Source organism: Hyla sarda, chromosome 4, assembly GCF_029499605.1.
Source record: "Hyla sarda isolate aHylSar1 chromosome 4, aHylSar1.hap1, whole genome shotgun sequence".
Classification (NCBI taxonomy): Eukaryota; Metazoa; Chordata; class Amphibia; order Anura; family Hylidae; genus Hyla; species Hyla sarda.
In genome coordinates, this window is record NC_079192.1 from 411,395,961 (window position 1) to 411,422,328 (window position 26,368).

Sequence of the window (26,368 nt, forward strand, 5' to 3'; positions counted from 1 at the left end):
GTGGATCCCGGGGAAGAAGAAGTCCGGAGCGTCGGGGACACCACGGGGACGCGGTGACAGTGATGGAGCGACATCCAGGGCAGCGGTGAGCTTCCCACTAGGAGTTTGCACTGCGGCGAAAAATTTGCCGCAGCCCAAACTTGAAGCAGGAAACTTTCTGTAAACCCGCCCGTGTGAATGTACCCTGTATGTTCACATGGGGGGGCAAACCTCCAGCTGTTTCAAAACTACAACTCCCAGCATGTACTGACAGACCGTGCATGCTGGGAGTTGTACTTTTGCAACAGCTGGAGGCACACTGGTTGGAAAACCTTCAGTTAGGTTCTGCTATCTAACTCAGTATTTTCCAACCAGTGTGCCTCCAGCTGTTGCAAAACTACAACTCCCAGCATGTACTGATCGCCGAAGGGCATGCTGGGAGGTGTAGTTATGCAACATCTGGAGGTACGCAACTACAACTCCCAGCATGCTGAAACATCTGGAGAGCTACAGTATAGAGACCACTGCAAACTGTGGCCCTCCAGATGTTGCAAAACTACAAATCCCAGCATGCCCAGACAGCAAACAGTTGTATGGGCATGCTAGGAGTTGTAGTTCTGCAAGATCTGGAGGGCTATAGTTTAGAGACTACTGTAAAGTGGTCTCAAACTGTAGCCCTCCAGCTGTTGCAAAACTACAAATCCCAGCATGCCCAAACAGCTGTCTGGGCATGCTGGGAGTTGTAGTTTTGCAACATCTGGAGTGCTACAGTATAGAGACCACTGTATAGTGGTCTCAAACTGTAGCCCTCCAGAAGTTGCTAGGCAACTTACCGGCTTCCGTAGGATCCAGGGAGCCAGCTGCCGATCTCCCACACCGATCGTTGCCCGCAGCCTCGCCCGCAGGGTAAGTGGACTCTGGTGCCCGTCCCCGTCGGTTTCCCCGTTCTGCCCCGCCTATTGTGGGTTGGGAGAAAGGGGAAAATGAAAGTTAACCCCCCCCCCCCCCCCCCCCGATCCCCCTTATCTTCCGGGTCACCATAGACCCGTAATGACCCGTAATTGCGCAAATCGCAAGTGTGAATTCACTTGCGATTTGCGCCGATCGCCGACATGGGGGGGGTCTAATGACCCCCCTGGGCATTTGCGCGGGGTGACTGCTGATCGATATCAGCAGTCACCCTGGTCCGGTCCCTGCCCAGTGCGCGGCAGGGACCGAAATTCCCACGGACGTAAGCGTACGTCCTTGGTCCTTAACTACCAGGGTGCTTAGACGTACGCGTATGTCCTTGGTCCTTAACTACCAGGGTGCTTAGACGTACGCGTATGTCCTTGGTCCTTAACTACCAGGGTGCTTAGATGTACGCGTATGTCCTTGGTCCTTAACTACCAGGGTGCTTAGACGTACGCGTATGTCCTTGGTCCTTAACTACCAGGGTGCTTAGACGTACGCGTATGTCCTTGGTCCTTAACTACCAGGGTGCTTAGACGTACGCGTATGTCCTTGGTCCTTAACTACCAGGGTGCTTAGACGTACGCGTATGTCCTTGGTCCTTAACTACCAGGGTGCTTAGACGTACGCGTATGTCCTTGGTCCTTAACTACAAGGGTGCTTAGACGTACGCGTATGTCCTTGGTCCTTAACTACCAGGGTGCTTAGACGTACGCGTATGTCCATGGCCCTTAAGGGGTTAATTTGGTATCGTTGTAATCATATGGACCTACAGAATGAAGATAATGTGTCATTTTAACCGGAAAATATATTGCGTAGAAACGAACCCACACCCCCCCAAAAATGATTTTTTGTATGTGAGTGGAGCATCTATATGGGTGCGGGTGCATGGGGGGCCCCATGAGTTGTCAGTCCACCCCTGCTAGCCGGCAACAAGTCTCAGTGGGCGGGGAGGGGGGACTGTTTAGGGGGATTGTTTGGGGGCCCCATCATACTGAAGTGGTCCGTCTTCGAGACAGCCCTAATCTGGCAATAGAAAAGGAGGTATATCAGCTTACCCAGTCGTATCCAAGATGCCAGGAATCGTGGCACAATACACCTGAACCAGCGGGAGCTTCGGATAAATCTCTGAGGCCAAGTCCTCAGGTGGAGTAATCACGGAGAAGGAAAGGAAGTTCCGGCTCCCAAAGCTGGGTAAAATTTCAAGTTTATTTCTTCATATAAAAATCCAGTGCACGAGCAACAATAAAAACATAGAAAAATAGCAACACAAAACGCACCAACGCGTCTTAATCATGGCAACTACAATAACCAGCATGTCTTCCTTATATACCCTAATGTCCCATAATGAATAGAGGAAGGTGGGGTATGTAACCCGCCCATGGGCGTAAACCCGCAGGTGAAGCATGAATTCATCAAAGGACATCTGAATTTGTTCAAATGTATCAAAAGATATATATATATATATCAAAAATGAAGAAATAGAAATATAAAAAAAAAAAATATATAAACTAAATGCAGGGATACATATCACCAGACACTTATGCAAAACATTAATAAATATAAGATACCGTATTTTTCGTCCTATAGGACGCACCGGCGTATGAGACGCACCCTATTTTTAGGTGCAAAATCTAAAAAATTTAAGATTTTGTTCCCAATAGTGGTCTTCAACCTGCGGACCTCCAGATGTTGCAAAACTACAACTCCCAGCATGCCCGGACAGCCGTTGGCTGTCCGGGCATGCTGGGAGTTGTAGTTTTGCAACATCTGGAGGTCCGCAGGTTGAAGACCACTGGTATAGGAGGTAATACTCACGTTTCCCCGCCGCTCCGGACCCGTCACCGCTGCCCTGGATGTCGCTCCATCGCTGTCCCCGTCGCTCCGGAACGTCTCTGCTGCCGGCCGGTATCCTCGCTCTCCGTCGCCGTCGTCACGTCGTTACGCACGCCGACACACATACGTGATGACGAGGAAGGAGAGCGCCGGCCATACAGGGGATCCCTGAACGGAGAAGACACCGAGGAGGCAGGTAAGGTCCCTCCCGGTGTCCAGTAAGCACTAACCCGGCTATTCAGTCGGGCTGTTCGGGACCGCCGCGGTGAAATCGCGGCGGTCCCGAACAGCCCGACTGAACAGCCGGGTTAGTGTCACTTTCCCTTCAGACGCGGCGGTCAGCTTTGATCGCCGCGTCTGAAGGGTTAATACAGGGCATCACCGCGATCGGTGATGTCCTGTATTAGCCGCGGGTCCCGGCCGTTGATGGCCGCAGGGAGACCGCCGCGATAGGGGTGTATTCGCCGTATAAGACGCACCGACTTTTTTCCCCCCCCAGTTTTGGGGAAGAAAAAGTGCGTCTTATACGGCGAAAAATACGGTAAATCACGTCTGTAGTTGAGTCCAGACGGGAAACGTGAGTCCATGCATAGGATCCAAAACGCCTCCCGTCTGAACAAAGCCTTACACCAATCTCCCCCTCTCCGGGGAGGGCGCACTCTCTCCAATCCTGTGACCTCTATCCTAGGGACAACGCCATCATGGTTATCAACTATGGGAGAGATTGATCAAAACCTGTGCAGAGGAAGAGTGGTGCAGTTGCCCATAGCAACCAATCAGATTGCTTCTTTCATTTTCCACAGGCCTCTTTAGAGGCCTGTGGAAAATGAAAGAAGCAATCTGATTGGTTGCCATGGGCAACTGCACCACTCTTCCTCTGCACAGGTTTTGATAAATCTCCCCCTATATGTCTTGTTATGCCCGACATGGATCTATTAGTAAATTGGGTATTTGTAGGTAAGTGTAAGTATTCCTGAATCTAGGCAGGTAATACTGTACACCACATGGTGGGTTTGACAATTAATATAACTTATGATATTATAACTAGTGTTGCTCGCGAATATTCGCAATACGAATTTTAATCGCGAATATCGGATATTCGCGAATTCGCGAATATTCGCGAATATTCGCGAATATATCGCTATATATTCGTAATTACGAATATTCGTTTTTTTTGTTTGTTTGTTTTTTCCCACAGTACACATCACAGTGATCATCCCTCTCTGCTTCCAGCTTGTGTGGTGTAAAGAAGGCTCTAATATGCGAAAATAAAACGAGAATATTACGAATGTGCGAATATTCGCGAATATATGACGAATATTCGTCCATATATTCGCGAATATTCGCGAATTCGAATATGGCCTATGCCGCTCAACACTAATTATAACTGATACTGGTGAAAGTATTGGAATTGGTCATGAATTTATCTATTCATCTATTCCTACCACAATGATAGTTCCCTTTAGTGGGAATCCAGGGGTCGCCCTGATTATTGCGAGTGGTGATGTCACTGGGTGATAATTGGGTGTGTAGAGATCTGGCTTTGCGTGGAATTACCTTTACATTATTGGCTTGTAATATTTGTGACGTGATGTAACACTGCTATGTGTTTATGAATGATATTTCCAATGTCAGCAAAACTGATTAGAAAAAGCTGTGGTGAGAGTTAGAGTATTGTTAGAGCCCTAATCTGGCCCTGCTGTTGACCCTGTCCTCTAATGATGAGATGACTCTGCTGACTCCACCCCCTAATTAAAATGACTCTGCTGACTCCGCCCCTCATGTTTCGGTGTGTTTTTTGTACCATATGTGTCAGTGTTATCATCCTGTACCCCAAGTGTCATTACCCTGTACCCCAAGTATCATTACCCTGTACCCCAAGTGTTATTATCCTGTACCCCAAGTGTTATTATCCTGTACCCCAAGTGTCATTATCCTGTACCCCAAGTGTTATCATCCTGTACCCCAAGTGTCATTATCCTGTACCCCAAGTGTTATTATCCGGTACCCCAAGTGTTATCATCCTGTAGCCCAAGTATCATTACCCTGTACCCCAAGTGTTATTATCCTGTACCCCAAGTGTTATTATCCTGTACCCCAAGTGTTATTATCCTGTACCCCAAGTGTTTTTATCCTGTACCCCAAGTGTTATCATCCTGTACCCCAAGTGTCATTATCCTGTACCCCAAGTGTTATCATCCTGTACCCCAAGTGTCATTATCCTGTACCCCAAGTGTTATTATCCGGTACCCCAAGTGTTATCATCCTGTACCCCAAGTGTCATTATCCTGTACCCCAAGTGTCATTATCCTGTACCCCAAGTGTTATTATCCTGTACCCCAAGTGTTATTATCCTGTACCCCAAGTGTTATTATCCTGTACCCCAAGTGTTTTTATCCTGTACCCCAAGTGTTATCATCCTGTACCCCAAGTGTCATTATCCTGTACCCCAAGTGTTATCATCCTGTACCCCAAGTGTCATTATCCTGTACCCCAAGTGTTATTATCCGGTACCCCAAGTGTTATCATCCTGTACCCCAAGTGTCATTATCCTGTACCCCAAGTGTCATTATCCTGTACCCCAAGTGTTATTATCCTGTACCCCAAGTGTTATCATCCTGTACCCCAAGTGTTATTATCCTGTACCCCAAGTGTTATTATCCTGTACCCCAAGTGTCATTATCCTGTACCCCAAGTGTCATTATCCTGTACCCCAAGTGTTATTATCCTGTACCCCAAGTGTTATCATCCTGTATCCCAAGTGTTATTATCCTGTACCCCAAGTGTTATCATCCTGTACCCCAAGTGTTATCATCCTGTACCCCAAGTGTTATTATCCGGTACCCCAAGTGTTATCATCCTGTACCCCAAGTGTCATTATCCTGTACCCCAAGTGTCATTATCCTGTACCCCAAGTGTTATTATCCTGTACCCCAAGTGTTATCATCCTGTACCCCAAGTGTTATTATCCTGTACCCCAAGTGTTATCATCCTGTACCCCAAGTGTTATTATCCTGTACCCCAAGTGTTATTATCCTGTACCCCAAGTGTTATTATCCTGTAGCCCAAGTATCATTACCCTGTACCCCAAGTGTTATTATCCTGTACCCCAAGTGTTATTATCCTGTACCCCAAGTGTTTTTATCCTGTACCCCAAGTGTTATCATCCTGTACCCCAAGTGTTATTATCCTGTACCCCAAGTGTCATTATCCTGTACCCCAAGTGTTATTATCCTGTACCCCAAGTGTTATTATCCTGTACCCCAAGTGTTATCATCCTGTACCCCAAGTGTTATCATCCTGTACCCCAAGTGTCATCATCCTGTACCCCAAGTGTCATTATCCTGTACCCCAAGTGTCATTATCCTGTACCCCAAGCATCATTACCCTGTACCCCAAGTGTTATCATCCTGTACCCCAAGTATCATTACCCTGTACCCCAAGTGTCATTATCCTGTACCCCAAGTATCATTACCCTGTACCCCAAGTGTTATTATCCTGTAGCCCAAGTGTCATTACCCTGTAGCCCAAGTATCATTACCCTGTACCCCAAGTGTTATCATCCTGTACCCCAAGTGTCATTACCCTGTAGCCCAAGTATCATTACCCTGTACCCCAAGTGTCATTACCCTGTACCCCAAGTGTTATCATCCTGTACCCCAAGTGTCATTACCCTGTAGCCCAAGTATCATTACCCTGTACCCCAAGTGTCATTACCCTGTACCCCAAGTGTTATTATCCTGTACCCCAAGTGTTATCATCCTGTACCCCAAGTGTCATTACCCTGTACCCCAAGTGTTATCATCCTGTACCCCAAGTGTCATTATCCTGTACCCCAAGTGTCATTATCCTGTACCCCAAGTGTCATTATCCTGTACCCCAAGTGTCATTACCCTGTAGCCCAAGTGTCATTACCCTGTACCCCAAGTGTTATTATCCTGTACCCCAAGTGTTATTATCCTGTACCCCAAGTGTCATTATCCGGTACCCCAAGTGTCATTATCCTGTACCACAAGTGTCATCATCCTGTACCCCAAGTGTCATTATCCTGTACCCCAAGTGTCATTATCCTGTACCCCAAGTGTCATTATCCTGTACCCCAAGTGTCATTATCCTGTACCCCAAGTGTTATTATCCTGTACCCCAAGTGTCATTATACTGTACCCCAAGTGTCATTATCCTGTACCCCAAGTGTCATTACCCTGTACCCCAAGTGTTATCATCCTGTACCCCAAGTGTCATTATCCTGTACCCCAAGTGTCATTATCCTGTACCACAAGTGTCATTATCCTGTACCCCAAGTGTCATTATCCTGTACCCCAAGTGTTATTATCCTGTACCCCAAGTGTTATTATCCTGTACCCCAAGTGTCATTATCCTGTACCCCAAGTGTTATTATCCTGTACCCCAAGTGTCATTATACTGTACCCCAAGTGTCATTATCCTGTACCACAAGTGTTATTATCATGTACCCCAAGTGTTATTATCCTGTACCCCAAGTGTTATCATCCTGTACCCCAAGTGTCATTATCCTGTACCCCAATTGTTATCATCCTGTACCCCAAGTGTCATTATCCTGTACCCCAAGTGTCATTATCCTGTACCCCAAGTGTTATCATCCTGTACCCCAAGTGTTATTATCCTGTACCCCAAGTGTTATCATCCTGTACCCCAAGTGTTATCATCCTGTACCCAAAGTGTTATCATCCTGTACCCAAAGTGTCATTATCCTGTACCCCAAGTGTTATCATCCTGTACCCCAAGTGTTATCATTCTGTACCCCAAGTGTTATCATCCTGTACCCCAAGTGTTATTATCCTGTACCCCAAGTGTCATTATCCTGTACCCCAAGTGTTATCATCCTGTACCCCAAGTGTTATCATCCTGTACCACAAGTGTCATTATCCTGTACCCCAAGTGTTATCATCCTGTACCCCAAGTGTTATCATCCTGTACCCCAAGTGTTATTATCCTGTACCCCAAGTGCTACCATCCTGTACCCCAAGTGTCATTATCCTTTACCCCAAGTGTCATTATCTTGTACCCCAAGTACCAACATGACATTATCCTGTACCCCAAGTGTTATTATGTCATTATCCTGTACCCCAAGTGTCATTATCCTGTACCCCAAGTGTTATTATCCTGTACCCCAAGTGTTATCATCCTGTACCCCAAGTGTCATTATCCTGTACCCCAAGTACCAACATGACATTATCCTGTACCCCAAGTGTTATTGTGTCATTATCCTGTACCCCAAGTGTCATTATCCTGTATCCCAAGTGTCATTATCCTGTACCCCAAGTACCAACATGACATTATCCTGTACCCCAAGTGTACGTCTTTGGTATCCTCTGTGCCACCCTGTCCAAAGTGAAGGAGTAACATCTGGAGCCTTCCTTCTGGATGTCCTTAGGTCAGTAATGTCTCAGACATCTCACTTGGATAGCTGCTATAACAGAAGTTCAGCCAAGTCGAGTCAGTGTCAAGTTAAGTCAGTCTACAGACAAGTCAAACAATCCACAAGTCCATATTGGTCAGATTGTTAAAGAACTGCAATAGTGACTACTACCAGCTATCTCTCCTAACATGTCTATTAGGTATGATATTCCTGTATCATCATCACTGTCTTCTGGTATATTGGACCTGCACATCAGTAAAGGACAAGCTGTTATCCATACATCCTGGCTTTTGAGGTATTTATTCCAAGGAGTTTGATCTGGATAGCTGCTTTTGGAGTAATGGTTAGTGGGAACTGTCAGCTAACTACAGGGTTGTTACACTTTACCCACCGGATACTACAACCCTCCCCACCAGACACACATACTAACTATAACCCTACTTCTGGTGTCACAAACCTAACAACCTGACAGCCAAGTATCCATACTCACTGTCCAACTCTTACTCCCACCTACAACACAATGGTCTTTCCTGAACCGCATTAACGTGAAACCATCCTCCACATACAATGCTACAGACAGTCTGGATCTGCGGCATATGTCAATGGCTGGAAGATCTAGTAGTGCCTTACAGCACAGTGTCATGTAGTTATGGAGCCAGATCAGCAGCTGAGCTCACTTCATAGACAGTGAGTGACGGCTGCTATCAGCACCTGGCACTCAACTCAATGGCCGACACCAATAGTCACGCTGATGTTGGTCATTTAACTCCTTAAATGCTGCCATCAATAGAAAAGAGCTTATATTGTGAAGAGCTGAATCTGGCAGGTGCCCAATTTGCACCCCTGCAGCATATTAGCAGGGGGCCGATTTCCAAGGCAGCTGAAGTGGTTCTCAAAAAGTATAAGGAAATAAAATATAAAGGCCCCACCTTAATAAAAAATGAAATCACACCCATCAAAAAAATATATAAAAAGGTATACCTGTGTGCAGAATTGTGATAAAAAGTGCTAAAAAATTTCCATCTATATCATAATGGTAGCAATTAAAACTACTGATCACGACACAAAAAATGTCTCTCATACATCCCAATAGACAAGAAAATCTATAATTTTATATTTACCCCTTAAGCTGATCCTATATCTATAAGACAATTATATGGGCACTATAATGTCTCCGCTGTCTCGTGGACACAGCTTCACATCAAGTTTATACCGAATCTCAAGGAAAGACACGCTGGTTTGCTTAACTGATGTAATCTTTACTGAGATATAATGAAAGTGGTAAAACTGTAAAACAAACATATGAAAGACAAATATAAGCATGGCTATTCAAGTGCCTTACATTATGCATAGCTAATACATAGATAGGGTCTAACATGTGCTCACTTACTACACACTGAAAACACATTATCTATCTACAAATGCCGAGCATCTCTCTACACAGGCTAACTAACAATTCCTTACTCACAGGCTTTGGTATTTATCAGATTTGCAGGCTGTATTAGCTTTAAGAAGTCCTAAGGATCTGGTCACTGTGGTGGCTGGAGCTGGAATGAATGAGACATGCCGGAGCTAGCCCTATGCTTTAGAGAGAAGGCCCGCCTCTAGGCTTCAAGAAAATGGAGGGTCTTAAAGGAACAGACCCTGCTGAGTGCCAAGCATCTAAATTACATTGCGAAGGCAGCACACTCCCCACCTGGCATACTTTTTGTTATGCCACTAACCCTTGGACAGGAGTAAAACTACTTCAGAAATTGGCCTTGCATACACTTTGGGAATGCCCTGTCTAACAATCCTAACTTCAACCTTTCTAACTCTAGCATCACTACTAGGATCAGTCCTCACAATGAGTCCAATAGGCCACTCGTTCCTGTGGGCCTGAGAGTCTTTCAGTAAGACAATGTCTCCAACTTGTAAATTGGGTTTGTCATCTTGCCATTTCTTGCGTGGCTGGAATATTATCAGGTATTCCTGTCTCCACCTCTTCCAGAAAATGTCCGCAAGACTTTGAACTTGTTTCCATTGCTTGGTGTACAAGTCTTTGAGTGAATTGTGTTGAGAAATCTCTTCCTTTTTCAGAAGGCCTTGGATTTCTTCTTTAAAGACTTCCTGTTGGACGCATCTGATGATCGTGACCTTGGCTTGTTCAAGGTGGTCATTGCTATGCTGATCAGTATTGGTAGCTCTGCAGGAGGATCTGGCTAGACAGATAAGTTTTCCGATTGCACGGGTCAGCGACTTCCAGCTGGAAAACCTTTCAAATCTATGAGCGCCCAGACTGTCTCTTGTAACTATAGTCCTACAAACTGTCACTTGAGGTCTTACCTCTTTGTCTTGATCTGGTTCTATGAGCTGAAAGGTCTCTACCTGAGTATTTTCTTTGGTTTCTGGTTTACGAAGAAAATATGGACCTACAAACCAGTTAGTTTGCTTGAGTGCAGTGGCTGGCACCAATCTTGTCCCATGATCAGCTGGGTTCTTGTCTGTGCAGATGTGATGCCACTGTTCTGGACTTGTAGACTTTCTGATACGTGTCACTCTGTTGGCCACGTATGTATAAAATCTTCTTGAAGCATTGTGAATATATCCTAACACAATCTTGCTGTCTGTATAAAAGTTAATTGCATGGATCTCGATGTCCAGTTCTGTTGTAATCATGTCTGCCATCTCTACAGCTAAGACAGCAGCACAAAGTTCTAGACGTGGGACAGTGTGAGCCGGTCTGGGAGCCAGCTTAGATTTTCCCATGAGGAACCCGACATGGCTTTGTCCCTCAGTGTCTATTACCCTAAGGTAGGCGACAGATGCGATAGCCATAGTGGAGGCGTCAGAGAATATGCATATTTCTCTTCTCTTTGTAGCAGACAAGGAAACAGATATGTATGGTCTAGGGATGTTGAGTTGTTCAAGCTCTAACAATGAGTCTTTCCACAACTTCCACTGCATTTCCTTCTCTTCAGGTACAGGTATGTCCCCATCACTTTGTTCTTGCTCAGTAGTTATCTGTCTCCAAAGAGCTTTACCTTGCATGATGATGGGTGCTACGAACCCCAGGGGGTCGTAAAGACTGTTGACTGTAGATAGGACACCTCTTTTTGTGAATGGCTTCTCTTCTCTGGAGACCCTGAAGGTGAAACTGTCAGTCTTCAGGTCCCAACTAATCCCAAGACTTCTTTGCAAGGGTGGTGATTCTGTTCCTAGATCCAAGTCTTTGAGGTCTTTAGCACGGTCTTCCATTGGAAATGCTTCCATGACTCTGTTGCTGTTGGAAGCTACCTTGTTCAGTCTTATGTTGGATTCTGCCAACATTTCTCTTGTACTTTTCAGGACGTTGATAGCTTCTTCGTTGCTGGAGAAAGAAGCAAGTCCATCATCTACGTAGAAGTTCTTCATGACGAACTGTGTGGCTTCTTGACCATGTCTTTCACCTTGTTGTGCTGCTCGTCTCAGGTTGTAGATAGCTACAGCTGGAGAAGGGCTGTTTCCAAACACATGTACCTTCATCCTGTACTCTGTGATTTCTTTGTTAAAGTCATTGTCTGCATACCACAGGAACCTTAAGTAGTCTCTGTGATCTTCACGAACAAGGAAACAGTAGAACATCTGTTGTACGTCTGCTGTCACTGCTACGAGTTCTTTTCTGAACCTGATGAGTACTCCAAGGAGTGTATTGTTCAGGTCAGGTCCGCTGAGAAGGACATCATTTAGTGAGAGGCCTTTGTGCTTCGCACTAGAGTCAAATACTACCCGTATCTGGCCTGGTTTCTGAGGATGGTGCACCCCAAATATTGGTAAGTACCAGTGTTCTTGGTTCTCTTGTAGTGGTGGTGCCCTTTCAGCTTGATCGTTATCAAAGATCTTCTGCATGAAGGCTTGGAAGTGTTTCTTCATATTTGGCTTTCTTTGTAGCATGTGCTGTAACGAGGTGAAGCGTTTCTCTGCTTGTACTTTGTTGTCAGGAAGGCGATGGCGTGGTGACCGGAAGGGTAGAGGGGCTACCCAGCTGCCTGATTTGTCTCTGAAGACTTCTCTGTCCATGATCTCAAGGAAGAGAGTATCTTCCACCGAGGGTGCTAGCTTGTCGTCATCTCGTGTTCTTTCAAACACCTTACAGCCCAGTTCATCTGTATCTCCAGTTGAGGCTAAGTCTTCCATGCACCTCTGGATACTCGGATGATGTGTTGGGTTTACAAGTCTCTCTTTAATGTGTAGACTGTTGGTACATGGGCAAAGACAAGATGAACGACCATTCTGTAACAGATGTGTTCTGTAGACATTTACCTTTTCTGGTTTGTGGAGTCCGTCTAGACATACTTCTCCAATGATGATCCATCCGAGATCAAGGCGTTGTGCAAATGGTGCATTGTGTGGCCCATTGTACTGTTCTCTGACTTTGTGCACTTTGAGGATATCTCTCCCAAGTAGAAGGATGATTGCAGCATCTGGATCTAGTGCTGGTATCTGGTCTGCTATTCGCACCAGATGGGGGTGATGACGAGCAACTTCAGGTGTGGGGATCTCTGACCTGTCGTCTGGTATCTCATCACATTCTATGAGGGTAGGAAGAGTCACCTTTGTCTTTCCATCTAATGACTCAATGATGTAGTTGTTTGCTCTTCTCCCTGTTGTCTCTACAACTCCAGAACAAGTCTTCAGGGTGTATGGAGTTGGACTTCCTTTGTCACCGAAGAGGTCAAAGAACTCTGTTTTTGCCAGAGATCTGTTACTCTGTTCATCCAAGACTGTGTACATCTTGATTGCTTTTTCTCTGAAGCCTGCAGGATACACCTTGACTAAGCATATCTTGGAACATGATCTGGGTCGGCCCTGCTCTGTACAGATCTCAGTACACTTTGAGGTTACTGCTGGCATTGTACTCTCGCCTTGCTCCCCACCATGATCTTCTTGAGTTGCTGGAACTTCTTGTTTCCATGGTGGTGGTCCTGGGTGCAGTGCTGACAGGTGTTTGTCACTGTTGCACTCTGTGCATTTTATTGTTTTTGTACAGTCTTTTGCAAGATGCTGAATTGAAGCGCAACATCTGAAACAAATGTGATTGTCTTTAAGGTAAGCTTTGCGCTCTTCTAATGTCTTACTTCTGAAACTGCGACATTTTCTTAGTGGATGAGGCTTGTTGTGGATGAGACATATTTTGTCTGGCTCCTCAACTTTCTTACTTGCGCTGTCTTCCTGATTGACTGCAGACTCAGGCGAGACTTCTGTCTTCCGTACAGAAACTGTTGCTCTGCGTTCTTTGTAAGGCGTTGGATGTTTTTGCTCTACCTTTGGGGAGCTTGCAGTTCTCTTGTTCAGGAAAGCAAAGCTTGGATCATTGCATGTTTCAGCTTGGTCTACGATGAATTCAGCAAGGAAGGCAAATGATGGAAATGCGACTCGATGTTCTTTCTTGTATCTTGATGCTTGAGTGACCCACCTTTCCTGCAAGTTGAAAGGAAGTTTCTCGATTATGGGATCAACTCCACATGCTGTATCTAAGTATGAGAGACCTGGCAGATATCCACTAGACTTAGCGGCTTCTATTTCTAAGAGTAGGTCCCCAAACCCTCTCAGCTTTTGATTGTCTTTGTTTGTCATTCTTGGATAGTTTTCTATCCTCTTCAGAAGAGCATCTTCAATCACTTCAGGTGACCCATAGCAGTGTTCTAGTCTCCTCCACACCATTGCAAGTCCTGCTGCTGCGTCATGAACATGTACTGATCTGATTCTTTGGGCTTGCTCAGTGGACTCTGGTCCTAGCCATTTGACGAGCAGATCAAGCTTTTCTCTGTCTGTCAGATCTAAGTCTTGGGTACCGCTTAGGAAAGATGACTTCCAGGCCCAGTAGTTTTCTGGACGGTCGTCGAATTTCATTAGACCAGCGCTCACTATCTCACGGCGCATCAGGAATCTTGCTACCTCTGTAGCTCTTGCTGCATCTGGTGAATACTTCCTGGGTGTAAACTCAGGGTATGGCTGCGGCTGGTAAGGCTGATGAGGTACTTGACTAAGTCTGCTTTCTTCTCCTCTGTTGTAAGTCTTTCTGCTATAATCCAGACTTGTATTTGCTTGAGGAGGGAGTACATCAGCATCCGTTTGCACTCTTGTCAGGTTGGCAGATTGGTCTCTGAGGATGTGACCACTTGACTTCCTACCCTGAGGTTCTGATTCAGTCTTGCAGTGTTGCGTAGAATCAAAGTTGCTTATTGCTGGTGGAGTCAATGATGGCCTTGGTGTGTCATTGAACTGCTGGTCAGTGTACATGGTTGCTTGTGACTGTATGTACTCACGGGTACGTTGGCTTGCGCTGAGGGGTGACATCTGGGTTTCTATGTCAGCGAACTGAGCTTCGGCAGCCCTTGTGAGAACTTCTGCCTCGGCTAAGGCTGCTGCAGCGTTTTTCTGCTGTTGCAGTAAGTGTAAAGATGCTTGCACTTCAGCTTTTCTTCTAAGTGCTTCAGCTTGTTCTTTCATCAATTCAGCTTTTCTTCTAAGTGCTTCAGATTCACTTTTTGCTTGTTCTTTCATCAATTCAGCTTCCTGCTTTGCATAGGACGCCATTGCACAAGCTGCCTCTGCTTTCGCTCTTGCCTTAGTTGCTATGGCGCTAGCGGATGACAGGCTGGTGGTGCTTGAGTGTCTTGAACTATGGCGTTTAAATCTTGATGCATCGGCGCTAACCGAAGTTAGATTTGTTTGACTGGACGCTCTAGACAATGTTGTGCACCTAGATCTACTTCTTTGCAAGGTGTCTTCCTCTTTATAGGAGCATTGAGGGTTAACTGTCAGAGTGCTGTTCTCTGGGTTCTGCATCTTGATTTAGCTGGCAGCGCAGATAATGATGATGACTGGACACAGCACAGCGGTGTTATAGCACGTGAGAGAATTAGTTTTACTTTCTAGTGCTTCGCGCCCTTACTCCGACACAGACTGTAGGGCAGAAGATTTATGAGTCTTTTTTACTGCTGCGGACGATTCAAAGCTGATTAACTGCTTCTGATAACGTTTTAAAAGCCTTTTTACTATAATGTCTCCGCTGTCTCGTGGACACAGCTTCACATCAAGTTTATACCGAATCTCAAGGAAAGACACGCTGGTTTGCTTAACTGATGTAATCTTTACTGAGATATAATGAAAGTGCGGTAAAACTGTAAAACAAACATATGAAAGACAAATATAAGCATGGCTATTCAAGTGCCTTACATTATGCATAGCTAATACATAGATAGGGTCTAACATGTGCTCACTTACTACACACTGAAAACACATTATCTATCTACAAATGCCTAGCATCTCTCTACACAGGCTAACTAACAATTCCTTACTCACAGGCTTTGGTATTTATCAGATTTGCAGTCTGTATTAGCTTTAAGACCTGTGGATCTGGTCACTGTGGTGGCTGGAGCTGGAATGAATGAGACATGCCGGAGCTAGCCCTATGCTTTAGAGAGAAGGCCCGCCTCTAGGCTTCAAGAAAATGGAGGGTCTTAAAGGAACAGACCCTGCTGAGTGCCAAGCATGTAAAATACATTGCGAAGGCAGCACAGGCACTTTGGGAGACATTATTATGTTGCTATATACAGAATAGAGGACACATTATGGCGGCATTATATATATATATCTATAACACAATTATATGGGCACTTTGGGAGACATTATTATGTTGCTATGTACAGAATAGAGGACACATTATGGCGCCACTCAGTGGCGTTGCTAGGGTTGGTGTCACCCGGTGCGGTAGAAAATGGTGTCACCCCCATACCTCCCCCCTCCCCCCAGTAAGTTTTTAGCCTGTTGTGACAGACACCACTGTTGTAGCTCATTGTGAGAAATTCCAGTATAATAATCAGATATACCAGCTGCCACAGAATAGGAAAGTGTTAAAGAAGTTTTCACCATTTAAATATACAGCTCCCAGAATTACTTAAAGGGGTACTCCACTGGAAAACATTTTCTTTTATATCAAATGGTGCCAGAAAGTTAAACAGATTTTTAAATTACTTCTATTTAAAATCTTAATCCTTACAGTACTTATAAGCTGTTGTATTCTCCACAGGAAGTTGTGTAGTTCTTTCCAGTCTGTCTACAGTGCTCTGTCTGTCCATGTTAGGAACTGTCCAGAGCAGGATTGGTTTGCTATGGGGATTTGCTCCTACTATGGACAGTTCTTGACATGGACAGAGGTGTCGGCACAGAGCACTGTGGTCAGACAGAAAATAAATTTAAAAAGAAAAGAACTTCCTGTGAATCACTTATACAGCAGCTAATAAGTACTGGAAGGATTACGATTTTTAAGTAGAAGTAATTTATAAATCTGTTTAACTTTGTAGCACCAGTTGATTATATATATTTTTTTTCCAGTAGAGTACTCCTTTATGCAGTGGTGAGGTTATGCTGGGAGTTATAGTTTCACTCATCATAACTGTAGAACTGACAAGTGACTACAGCTCTGATAGGACACAGAGAGGAGAATGTACAATGATATCAGTGACTACAGGTGACGTCTTCTCTATAGTGAGGAGAATGTACAATGATATCAGTGACTACAGGTGACGTCTTCTCTATAGTGAGGAGAATACACAATGATATCAGTGACTACAGGTGACGTCTTCTCTATAGTGAGGAGAATACACAATGATATCAGTGACTACAGGTGACGTCTTCTCTATAGTGAGGAGAATACACAATGATATCAGTGACTACAGGTGACGTCTTCTCTATAGTGAGGAGAATGTACAATGATATATGTGACTAAAGGTGACATCTTCTCTATAGTGAGGAGAATACAGAATGATATCAGTGACTACAGGTGGCGTCTTCTCTATAGTGAGGAGAATACACAATGATATCAGTGACTACAGGTGACGTCTTCTCTATAGTGAGGAGAATACACAATGATATCAGTGACTACAGGTGACGTCTTCTGTATAGTCTTTCCTTATCTAATTCAGAAGAAACATACCGCCTGTTCCAGCTAAAACTTCTCTCTGCAGAATGTGACGCCCAGACGTCTCCTCACTATGTCAGCGCATTCTCATCCTCTATATGAAAACAAGTATTATTATAAACCTGCCAGACACTGTATCCTCTAAATATAATACTACAATACACTATACTCTTTGATTATAAACCTTCCATACACCATACCCACTGAATATAATACTACCACACACTGTACATTCTGAATATAATACCAACACATACTGTACCCTCTGAATATACCGCCACACACTGTACCCTCTGAATATAATACTACCACATACTGTACCCTCTGAATATAAATCTGCCACATACTGTACCCTCTGAATATAAATCTGCCACACACTGTACCCTCTGAATATAAATCTGGTGGTGTTGCTAGTGGATGATGGGGGTGCTAGTACTGGGGAGGTGTTGCTGGAGGATGATGAGGGTGCTACTGGCCATCCCCCCCTGGCAGTATCACCCCCATCATCCATCGGCAGGATCATCCTCCTGACAGGAGCACCCCCATCATCCACCATCAGGATCTGCTGATGGAGGTGCTGCTGCTGGGGGGGTTTGCTGGTGGATGATAAGGGTGCTACTGCCAGGGGGGAGCATTAGGTAGGCAGCAGTTCCCCCACTTAAGGTAGGTAGCAGTTCCCCCACATTAGGTAGGTAGCAGTTCCCCATATTAGGTAGGTATCAGTTCCCCCACATTAGGTAGGTAGCAGTTTCCCCACATTAGGTAGCATAGATTACCCACATTTGGTAGTAATTTCCCCACATTAGGTAGCACAGATTCCCCACATTAGGTAGCACAGATTCCACACATTAGGTAGCATAGATTCCACGCATTTGGTAGTAGTTTCCCCCCATCAGGCCGCAGGTTCCCCACAATAGGTCAAAGTCTCCCCACATTAGATCACTGGTTCAAAAAAAAAAACCTCCCCACACACACAAAAAAAACCCCCACACACACAACACAGAGACACACACAGATAGAGAGAGACACACACAGTCAGAGAGACACACACTCACAGAGAGACACATACACACAGTCACACACACACAGTCACACAAAGACAGAGAGCCACACACAGACAGAGATAGCGACAGACACACACATAGAGACACACACTCACAGACACACACACACACACTCAGACACACAGTCACACACAGACAGACACACAAACAGAGAGAGTGAGACAGACACACACTCACTTACTCACCCATCCAGCGCAGCGCTCCTTCTCTCTGGGCGCTCTGCGAGTGACGTCACGTCCTCCTGCGCCGGCCCTGCGGAGGGACGTCGGACCGGCGCAACAGAAGACGTGGGGGCGCAGGCCGGCTCACTGTGCAGGTGACGGGGGTGGGGGGGGGCTGCTAGTACGGAGGCGCAACAAGTGAGGGCCGGGGGGGGGGGGATTTAATGCTATTACAGACACAGCGCAAGTGGGGGCCGGGGGGGTGCTGCTAGTACGGAGACAGGCAGCGCAACTGAGGACCGGCGGCGTACCTGGTGTCACCCCATCAGGATGGTGTCACCCGGTGCGGGCCGCACCCCCCGCACCCCGGTCGCAACGCCAGTGGCGCCACTATATATATATATCTATAACACAATTATATGGGCACTTTGGGAGACATTATTATGTTGCTATGTACAGAATAGAGGACACATTATGGCGCCACTATATATATATATATCTATAACACAATTATATGGGCACTTTGGGAGACATTATTATGTTGCTATGTACAGAATAGAGGAAACATTATGGCGGCACTATATATATATATCTATAACACAATTATATGGGCACTTTGGGAGACATTATTATGTTGCTATGTACAGAATAGAGGACACATTATGGCGGCACTACATATATATATCTATAACACAATTATATGGGCACTTTGGGAGACATTATTATGTTGCTATGTACAGAATAGAGGACACATTATGGCGGCACTATATGTATATATATATATATATATATATATATATATATATATATATATACATATATATATATATATATATATATATATATATATATCTATAACACAATAATATGGGCACTTTGGGAGACATTATTATGTTGCTATATACAGAATAGAGGACACATTATGGCGGCACTATATATATATATATATAACACAATTATATGGGCACTTTGGGAGACATTATTATGTTGCTATGTACAGAATAAAGGACACATTATGGTGGCACTATATATATATATATATATCTATAACACAATTATATGGGCACTTTGGGAGACATTATTATGGTGCTATATACAGAATAGAGGAAACATTATGGCGGCACTATATATATATATCTATATATATATAACACAATTATATGGGCACTTTGGGAGACATTATTATGTTGCTATGTACAGAATAGAGGAAACATTATGGCGGCACTATATATATATATCTATAACACAATTATATGGGCACTTTGGGAGACATTATTATGTTGCTATATACAGAATAGAGGAAACATTATGGCGGCACTATATATATATCTATAACACAATTATATGGGCACTTTGGGAGACATTATTATGTTGCTATGTACAGAATAGAGGACACATTATCTCTATAACACAATTATATGGGCACTTTGGGAGACATTATTATGTTGCTATATACAGAATAGAGGAAACATTATGGCGGCACTATATATATATATATCTATAACACAATTATATGGGCACTTTGGGAGACATTATTATGGTGCTCTGTACAGAATAGAGGAAACATTATGGCGGCACTATATATATATATATATATATATATATATCTATAACACAATTATATGGGCACTTTGGGAGACATTATTATGTTGCTATGTACAGAATAGAGGAAACATTATGGCGGCACTATATATATATATATATATCTATAACACAATTATATGGGCACTTTGGGAGACATTATTATGTTGCTATATACAGAATAGAGGAAACATTATGGCGGCACTATATATATATATATCTATAACACAATTATATGGGCACTTTGGGAGACATTATTATGTTGCTATGTACAGAATAGAGGACACATTATGGCGGCACTATATATATATATATATATATATCTATAACACAATTATATGGGCACTTTGGGAGACATTATTATGTTGCTATATACAGAATAGAGGACACATTATGGCGGCACTATATATATATATATCTATAACACAATTATATGGGCACTTTGGGAGACATTATTATGTTGCTATATACAGAATAGAGGACACAATATGGCGGCATTATATATATATATCTATAAGACAATTATATGGGCACTTTGGGAGACATTATTATGTTGCTATATACAGAATAGAGGACACATTATGGCGGCACTATATATATATATATATATATCTATAACACAATTATATGGGCACTTTGGGAGACATTATTATGGGGCTATATACAGAATAGAGGACACATTATGGCGGCACTATATATATATATCTATATATCTCTATAACACAATTATATGGGCACTTTGGGAGACATTATTATGGTGCTATGTATAGAATAGAGGAAACATTATGGCGGCACTATATATATTTATATATATCTATAAGACAATTATATGGGCACTTTGGGAGACATTATTATGGTGCTATGTATAGAATAGAGGACACATTATGGCGGCACTATATATATATATATATCTATAACACAATTATATGGGCACTTTGGGAGACATTATTATGGGGCTATATACAGAATAGAGGACACATTATGGCGCCACTATATATATATATATATCTATAACACAATTATATAGGCACTTTGGGAGACATTATTATGTTGCTATGTATAGAATAGAGGACACATTATGGCGGCACTATATATATATATATATATATATATATATATATATCTATAACACAATTATATGGGCACTTTGGGAGACATTATTATGTTGCTATATACAGAATAGAGGACACAATATGGCGGCATTATATATATATATCTGTAACACAATTATATGGGCACTTTGGGAGACATTATTATGATGCTATATACAGAATAGAGGACACATTATGGCGGCACTATATATATATATATCTATAACACAATTATATGGGCACTTTGGGAGACATTATTATGGGGCTATATACAGAATAGAGGACACATTATGGCGCCACTATATATATATATATATCTATAACACAATTATATAGGCACTTTGGGAGACATTATTATGTTGCTATGTATAGAATAGAGGACACATTATGGCGGCACTATATATATATATATATATATATATATATCTATAACACAATTATATGGGCACTTTGGGAGACATTATTATGTTGCTATATACAGAATAGAGGACACAATATGGCGGCATTATATATATATATCTGTAACACAATTATATGGGCACTTTGGGAGACATTATTATGATGCTATATACAGAATAGAGGACACATTATGGCGGCACTATATATATATATATCTATAACACAATTATATGGGCACTTTGGGAGACATTATTATGGTGCTATATACAGAATAGAGGAAACATTATGGCGGCACTATATGTACAGCACTGGTTACTGTAGAAGCTTTCGAGGGGGCACTATGAGTATGGGGGATATGAATTTCTACCCTTTGGTCTTAGACAATATTACCCTGTGAAATCCCCTTTAATATCATTAAGGCAGAAATAATCCTCTAAACACCTGATTACCCCAATATGTAGAAATGTGTCAATCAATGAGACCATGTGATCTAGTCATAGGGACGGCTGCCATGTAGGAATCATCCCCTGTAGCCCCGCCTCCTCATTCATCCCATTGGCTAAATAATCCACCAATCAGGATCTTGGTTTCTCTCAGCAGTTTATTATATTATGATGGTTTCTTCCAGTTTCTGCCTCCCCCTAATATCTTTATAGAACCTCCCCATACCCATAATGCAGCATGAAGGGGCTCGGTGAAGGTGGTGGTGAAGGTGTGTAAGTGTCTGATGGGGTCACACAGCTCATAAAAGGACAGCTGCCCGGCCCCATAATCCAGACAGATCCTGACTCTATTACTGGAGACCTGGTGAGGTAACCAGATCTCTTCACTGTCATGTATCACATAATACTCATCATTATTATCATTATTATACCTCCCCAAACCCCAGGACTTGTTATTATTTCCAATCCATGACTGATCTCCCCTCCTGTCTATACTGGGATAACACATCCCCACCCTCCTCCATCCTGATCTACTGATCTCCACATCCCAGTAATGTCGTCCTGAGGTAAATCTCCTTCTGCTCATCACCTGATGATAATCCTGGAATCTCTCTGCTGTTTCTGGACGATTCTGTGTTATTTCTGTCCATGTTGCAGTTTTCAGGTCGTCTGATATAAGGAGATAATTCTGAGCCGTGTTTACATCCAGTAATATGTCTGCAGGACCCTCCCCATAGATCCTTATACCTGATATTATGTCACATAATGTGCGGAATGTGTCTGAGATCACAGTCACATCCAGATCATCTACATCATGTGTCTTATCATGTCCCCCTGTGTCCTCATCCCCTCCCCCCTCCTCAGGATCACACAAGTCACCTGTGTCTGGTTCCTGTAAGACAGTCAGTGGATCCGCCATGTTACACAGCTCCTCAATGTGTCTCATCTTCCTGGACAGCTCGTCCTTCTTTATTTCCAGCTGATGGATCAGAGCAGACAGTGACAGTGACTCTTCCTTCTCCTGCCTGGAGATCTCACTCAGGACCTTCTTCTCCAGGTCGTCCAGCCGTCTCCTCATGTCTATAAACAGGGCAGTGACTCTCTCCGCTTCTCCAGATGATTTCTCTTGAGCTTTTCTCCTGCGTTCCTCCAGACTCCGGACTCTTTCCTCAGTCTTCTCTCTCTTTGGGATCAGTTTCTGGAGAACATTTCTCAGTTTCTTCTTCTTCTTCTCAGAGGCCTCATCCATCATCTCCACCTGGTGTCCCCGATGTTCTCCGGCCAAACTGCAGGACACACAGATACAAGCAGCGTCCTCAGTGCAGTAATATTCCAGGACCTTCTTATGGACAGAACATTTCCTGTCCTCCAGAGAAGTGGTGGGGTCAGATAAGACGTGTTCTGGTGATTTGCTGTGAACTCTCAGATGTTTATCACACAGAGAAGCCTCACAGTGCAGACAGGACTTCACAGCAGGGACAGGAGAGTCCACACAGTAAGTGCAGAAGATCCCGGGTTCTGTCGGTGTTGGATCAGTAACCAGGAAGTTCTCCATTATGTTCCTCAGAGCGATGTCCCTCATCAGTGTCGGCCGCTCCTGAAACTCTTCTCTACATTCAGGACAGGAATAAAGTCCAGACTTGGCCTGTGTATCCAGCGCACGATCAATACAGACCCGGCAGAAGTTGTGTCCACATCTCAGCATTACAGGATCTGTATAAGTGATCAGACAGATGGAACAGTCCAGCTCGTCTCTCAGAGCAGAAGACGCCATGGCCGACAGAGGAAGAGAGAAACGAAACTACAATTCTCTCCACTCGGAAACCAGAGGGCGAGTTTATACTTGTCTCCACAGGGCAGGGCAGAACAAGATCACTCACTATTAACCCCTTAAAGCGTAACTGTCATGAAATCTGTGTACAATAACCTGCACACAGCCTTTGTACTGTGTGCAGGTGGTGTGTATAGCAATGTTTTTACCTAATTTTTGCAGGCTTTTATGACCCCTAAAAAAAGCTTTTTATCAAAGCCACTGACAGTCGGGTAGGCGTGGCACGAGGTACGCGATGCCCCGCCGCCGCCACGCCCACCCACTGTATGTCAGCGCTGGGATCGCTGTGTGATTGACACGCAGGTCCCAGCGCATGCACCCTTCAGCTTATCTAATGTGCGTGCCACCGCTGCCTGTCATCCAAGAGTCTTTCAATTCTTGTTTGAGGTATCTTTGCCCATTCTTCCTTACAAAAGTCTTCCAGTTCTTTGAGATTTCTGGGCTGTCTGTCACGCACTGCTCTTTTAAGGTCTATCCGTAGATTTTCAATTATGTTGAGGTCAGGAGATTGTGAAGGCCATGGCAAAACCTTCAGTTTACGCCCCTTGATGTAATCCCCCGTGGATTCATGTGTTTAGGATCATTATCCATTTGTAGAAGCCATCCTCTCTTTAACTTCAGCTTTTTCACAGATGGCATCAAGTTAGCATCCAAAATTTGCTGAAATTTTATTGAATCCATTTTTCCTTCTACTCGTGAGATGTTCCCTGTGCCACTGGCTGCAATACAACCCCAAAGCATGATTGATCCACCCCCATGCTTAACAGTTGGACACAGATTCTTTTCATTAAATTCTGTTCCCCTTCTTCTTCAAACGTACCTTTGCTCATTCCGGCCAAAAAGTTCAATTTTAACCTCATCGATCCACAGAACTTGTTTCCAAAATGCATCAGGCTTGTCTATATGTTCATTTGCAAAGTTTAAACGCTGATTTTTGTGGTGAGGACTTAGAAGAGGTTTTCTTCTGATGACTCTTCCATGAAGACCATATTTGTACAAGTATCTCTTTATAGTGGAATAGTGTACCACAACTCCAGTGTCTGCCAGATCTTTCCGAAGGGATTGTGTAGTCAAACATGGGTTTTGAATTGTTGTTCTCACAATCCTGCGAGCTGTTCTGTCTGATATTTTCTTGATCTTCCAGATCTTGCTTTAACTTCCATTGTCCCTTATGACTGCCATTTCTTAATTACATTCCGAACAGAGGATATTGACATCTGAAAACATTGTGAGCGTCAACAATTTTCAGTTTCAGATTTCTAGACAACTGTTTAGAAGAACCCATGGTGCTGATTGTTGGGGCAAGGTCAGATGAGTCTGGGCATTAAAAACCTTTGAGATTGACATCACCTGGTCCTCCCAGATGATGATTGGGAACAATCTATGACACTGGCAGGTCTCAACTTTGCAAAGGGGGCAGTGCATGCTATAAATTCTGCAGGGTGCCCAAACTTTTGCAGACGCCATTTTTTTTTTCTGTTATTTTGAAAGTGTAAATGATGGAAATAAAATCTAACTTTTGTTGACATATTATAAGAATGTCTAATCTGTAATTTTATCTTTCCTTGGCTTCCTTATGCACATTAATACAAATTTTTATCTGGGGTGCCCAAACTTTTGATCCCCACTGTATTTTGGAAACTACACCCCTAGAGGCACGTAACATGGGGTACAGTGAGCATTAATACCCCACAGGTGTTTGACAACTTTTCGTTAAAGTAGGATGTGTAAATAAAAAAAAAAAATTTCACTAAAATGCTGGTGTTACCCCAAATTTTTCAATTTCACAAGGGGTAATAGGAGAAAAATCCTCCCAAAATTTAAACCCCATTTCTTCTGAGTATGGAAATACTGCATATGTGGATGTAAAGTGCTCTGCGGGCGAACTACAATGCTCAGAAGAGAAGGAGTGCCATTGGGCTTTTGGAGAGAGAATTTGTTTGGAAGGGAGGTCAGGGGCCATGTGTGTTTACAAAGCCCCCTGGTGCTAGAACAGTGGACCCCCCCACATGTGACCCATTTCAGAAACTTCACCCCTCACATAATTTTATAAGGGGCTTTTTCCTATTACCCCTTGTGAAAATGAAAAATTTGGGATAACACCAGCATTTTAGTGAAAAAAATACACATTTTTCCTTTTCACGTCTAACTTTAACGAAAATTCTTCAAACACCTGTGGGGTGTCAGGGCTCATTATACGCCTTGTTACGCTCCATGAGGGGTGTAGTTTCCAAAATGGGGTCACATATGGGTGTTTTTTTTTTGCATTTCTGTCAGAACCGCTGTAACGATCAGCCACATGCAGTTCTGGGCACCGGGCAGGTGAGTTCTTCAGGCATTTAGCCCTGCTTCGGGCAAGCAGGGCTAAATGCTGGAAGACTTCACACACTTCGGCAAACACTGCTACAAGGGACCCAGTGCACATATGACGAGGCAACCAGTCTCGTCCTGTCACTAAACTGCTACCTACATCTGCCTGTGGGGACTTCCTGGTGGAGGTGCGCGTGGTGAGTGACGTAATCACAAGCGCCGCGCAAGGACTTCACTTCTAGCACGCACCTCCGAAAGGAAGTCCCGGCAGGCAGACTTAAGTAGCACAGTCCAGGTGGGGAATCTGTGCTACGGCTACCTAATGTGGGGAAACTGTGCTGCGCTATCTAATGTGGGGAAAGTGGGCTGTGCTACCTAAT

The 26,368-nt window shown here is 43.8% G+C and overlaps 2 protein-coding genes across 3 annotated transcripts in view; both read right to left on the minus strand.

Annotated features, from left to right (window-relative positions):
* Nucleotides 1–23,653, minus strand: part of LOC130267653 (E3 ubiquitin/ISG15 ligase TRIM25-like) — a 29,892-nt gene extending 6,239 nt beyond the window's left edge. Inside the window, exons 1-2 of the mRNA XM_056517710.1 lie at nt 22,437–23,653; nt 1,989–2,120 (exon numbers count right to left, since the gene is read on the minus strand). Of these exons, the coding sequence (XP_056373685.1) occupies nt 2,073–2,120; nt 22,437–23,621 (1,233 nt within the window). The 5' untranslated portion in view covers nt 23,622–23,653 and the 3' untranslated portion in view covers nt 1,989–2,072. The remainder of the gene's footprint in view (nt 1–1,988; nt 2,121–22,436) is intronic.
* Nucleotides 9,352–17,147, minus strand: LOC130267652 (uncharacterized). Of its 2 annotated transcripts, none has more exons than XM_056517709.1 (2): nt 17,124–17,147; nt 9,352–15,309 (listed from the first exon to the last, which is right to left on the minus strand). In XM_056517709.1, exon 2 carries the CDS (start codon nt 14,972–14,974, stop codon nt 9,884–9,886), a length of 5,091 nt encoding a protein of 1,696 aa, XP_056373684.1. In that variant the 5' UTR covers nt 14,975–15,309; nt 17,124–17,147; the 3' UTR covers nt 9,352–9,883. The 2 variants fall into 2 exon arrangements, with proteins under 2 accessions (XP_056373684.1, XP_056373683.1); XM_056517708.1 differs by lacking the exon at nt 17,124–17,147 and adding an exon at nt 15,491–15,534.
* Nucleotides 23,654–26,368: the final 2,715 nt, after the last annotated feature.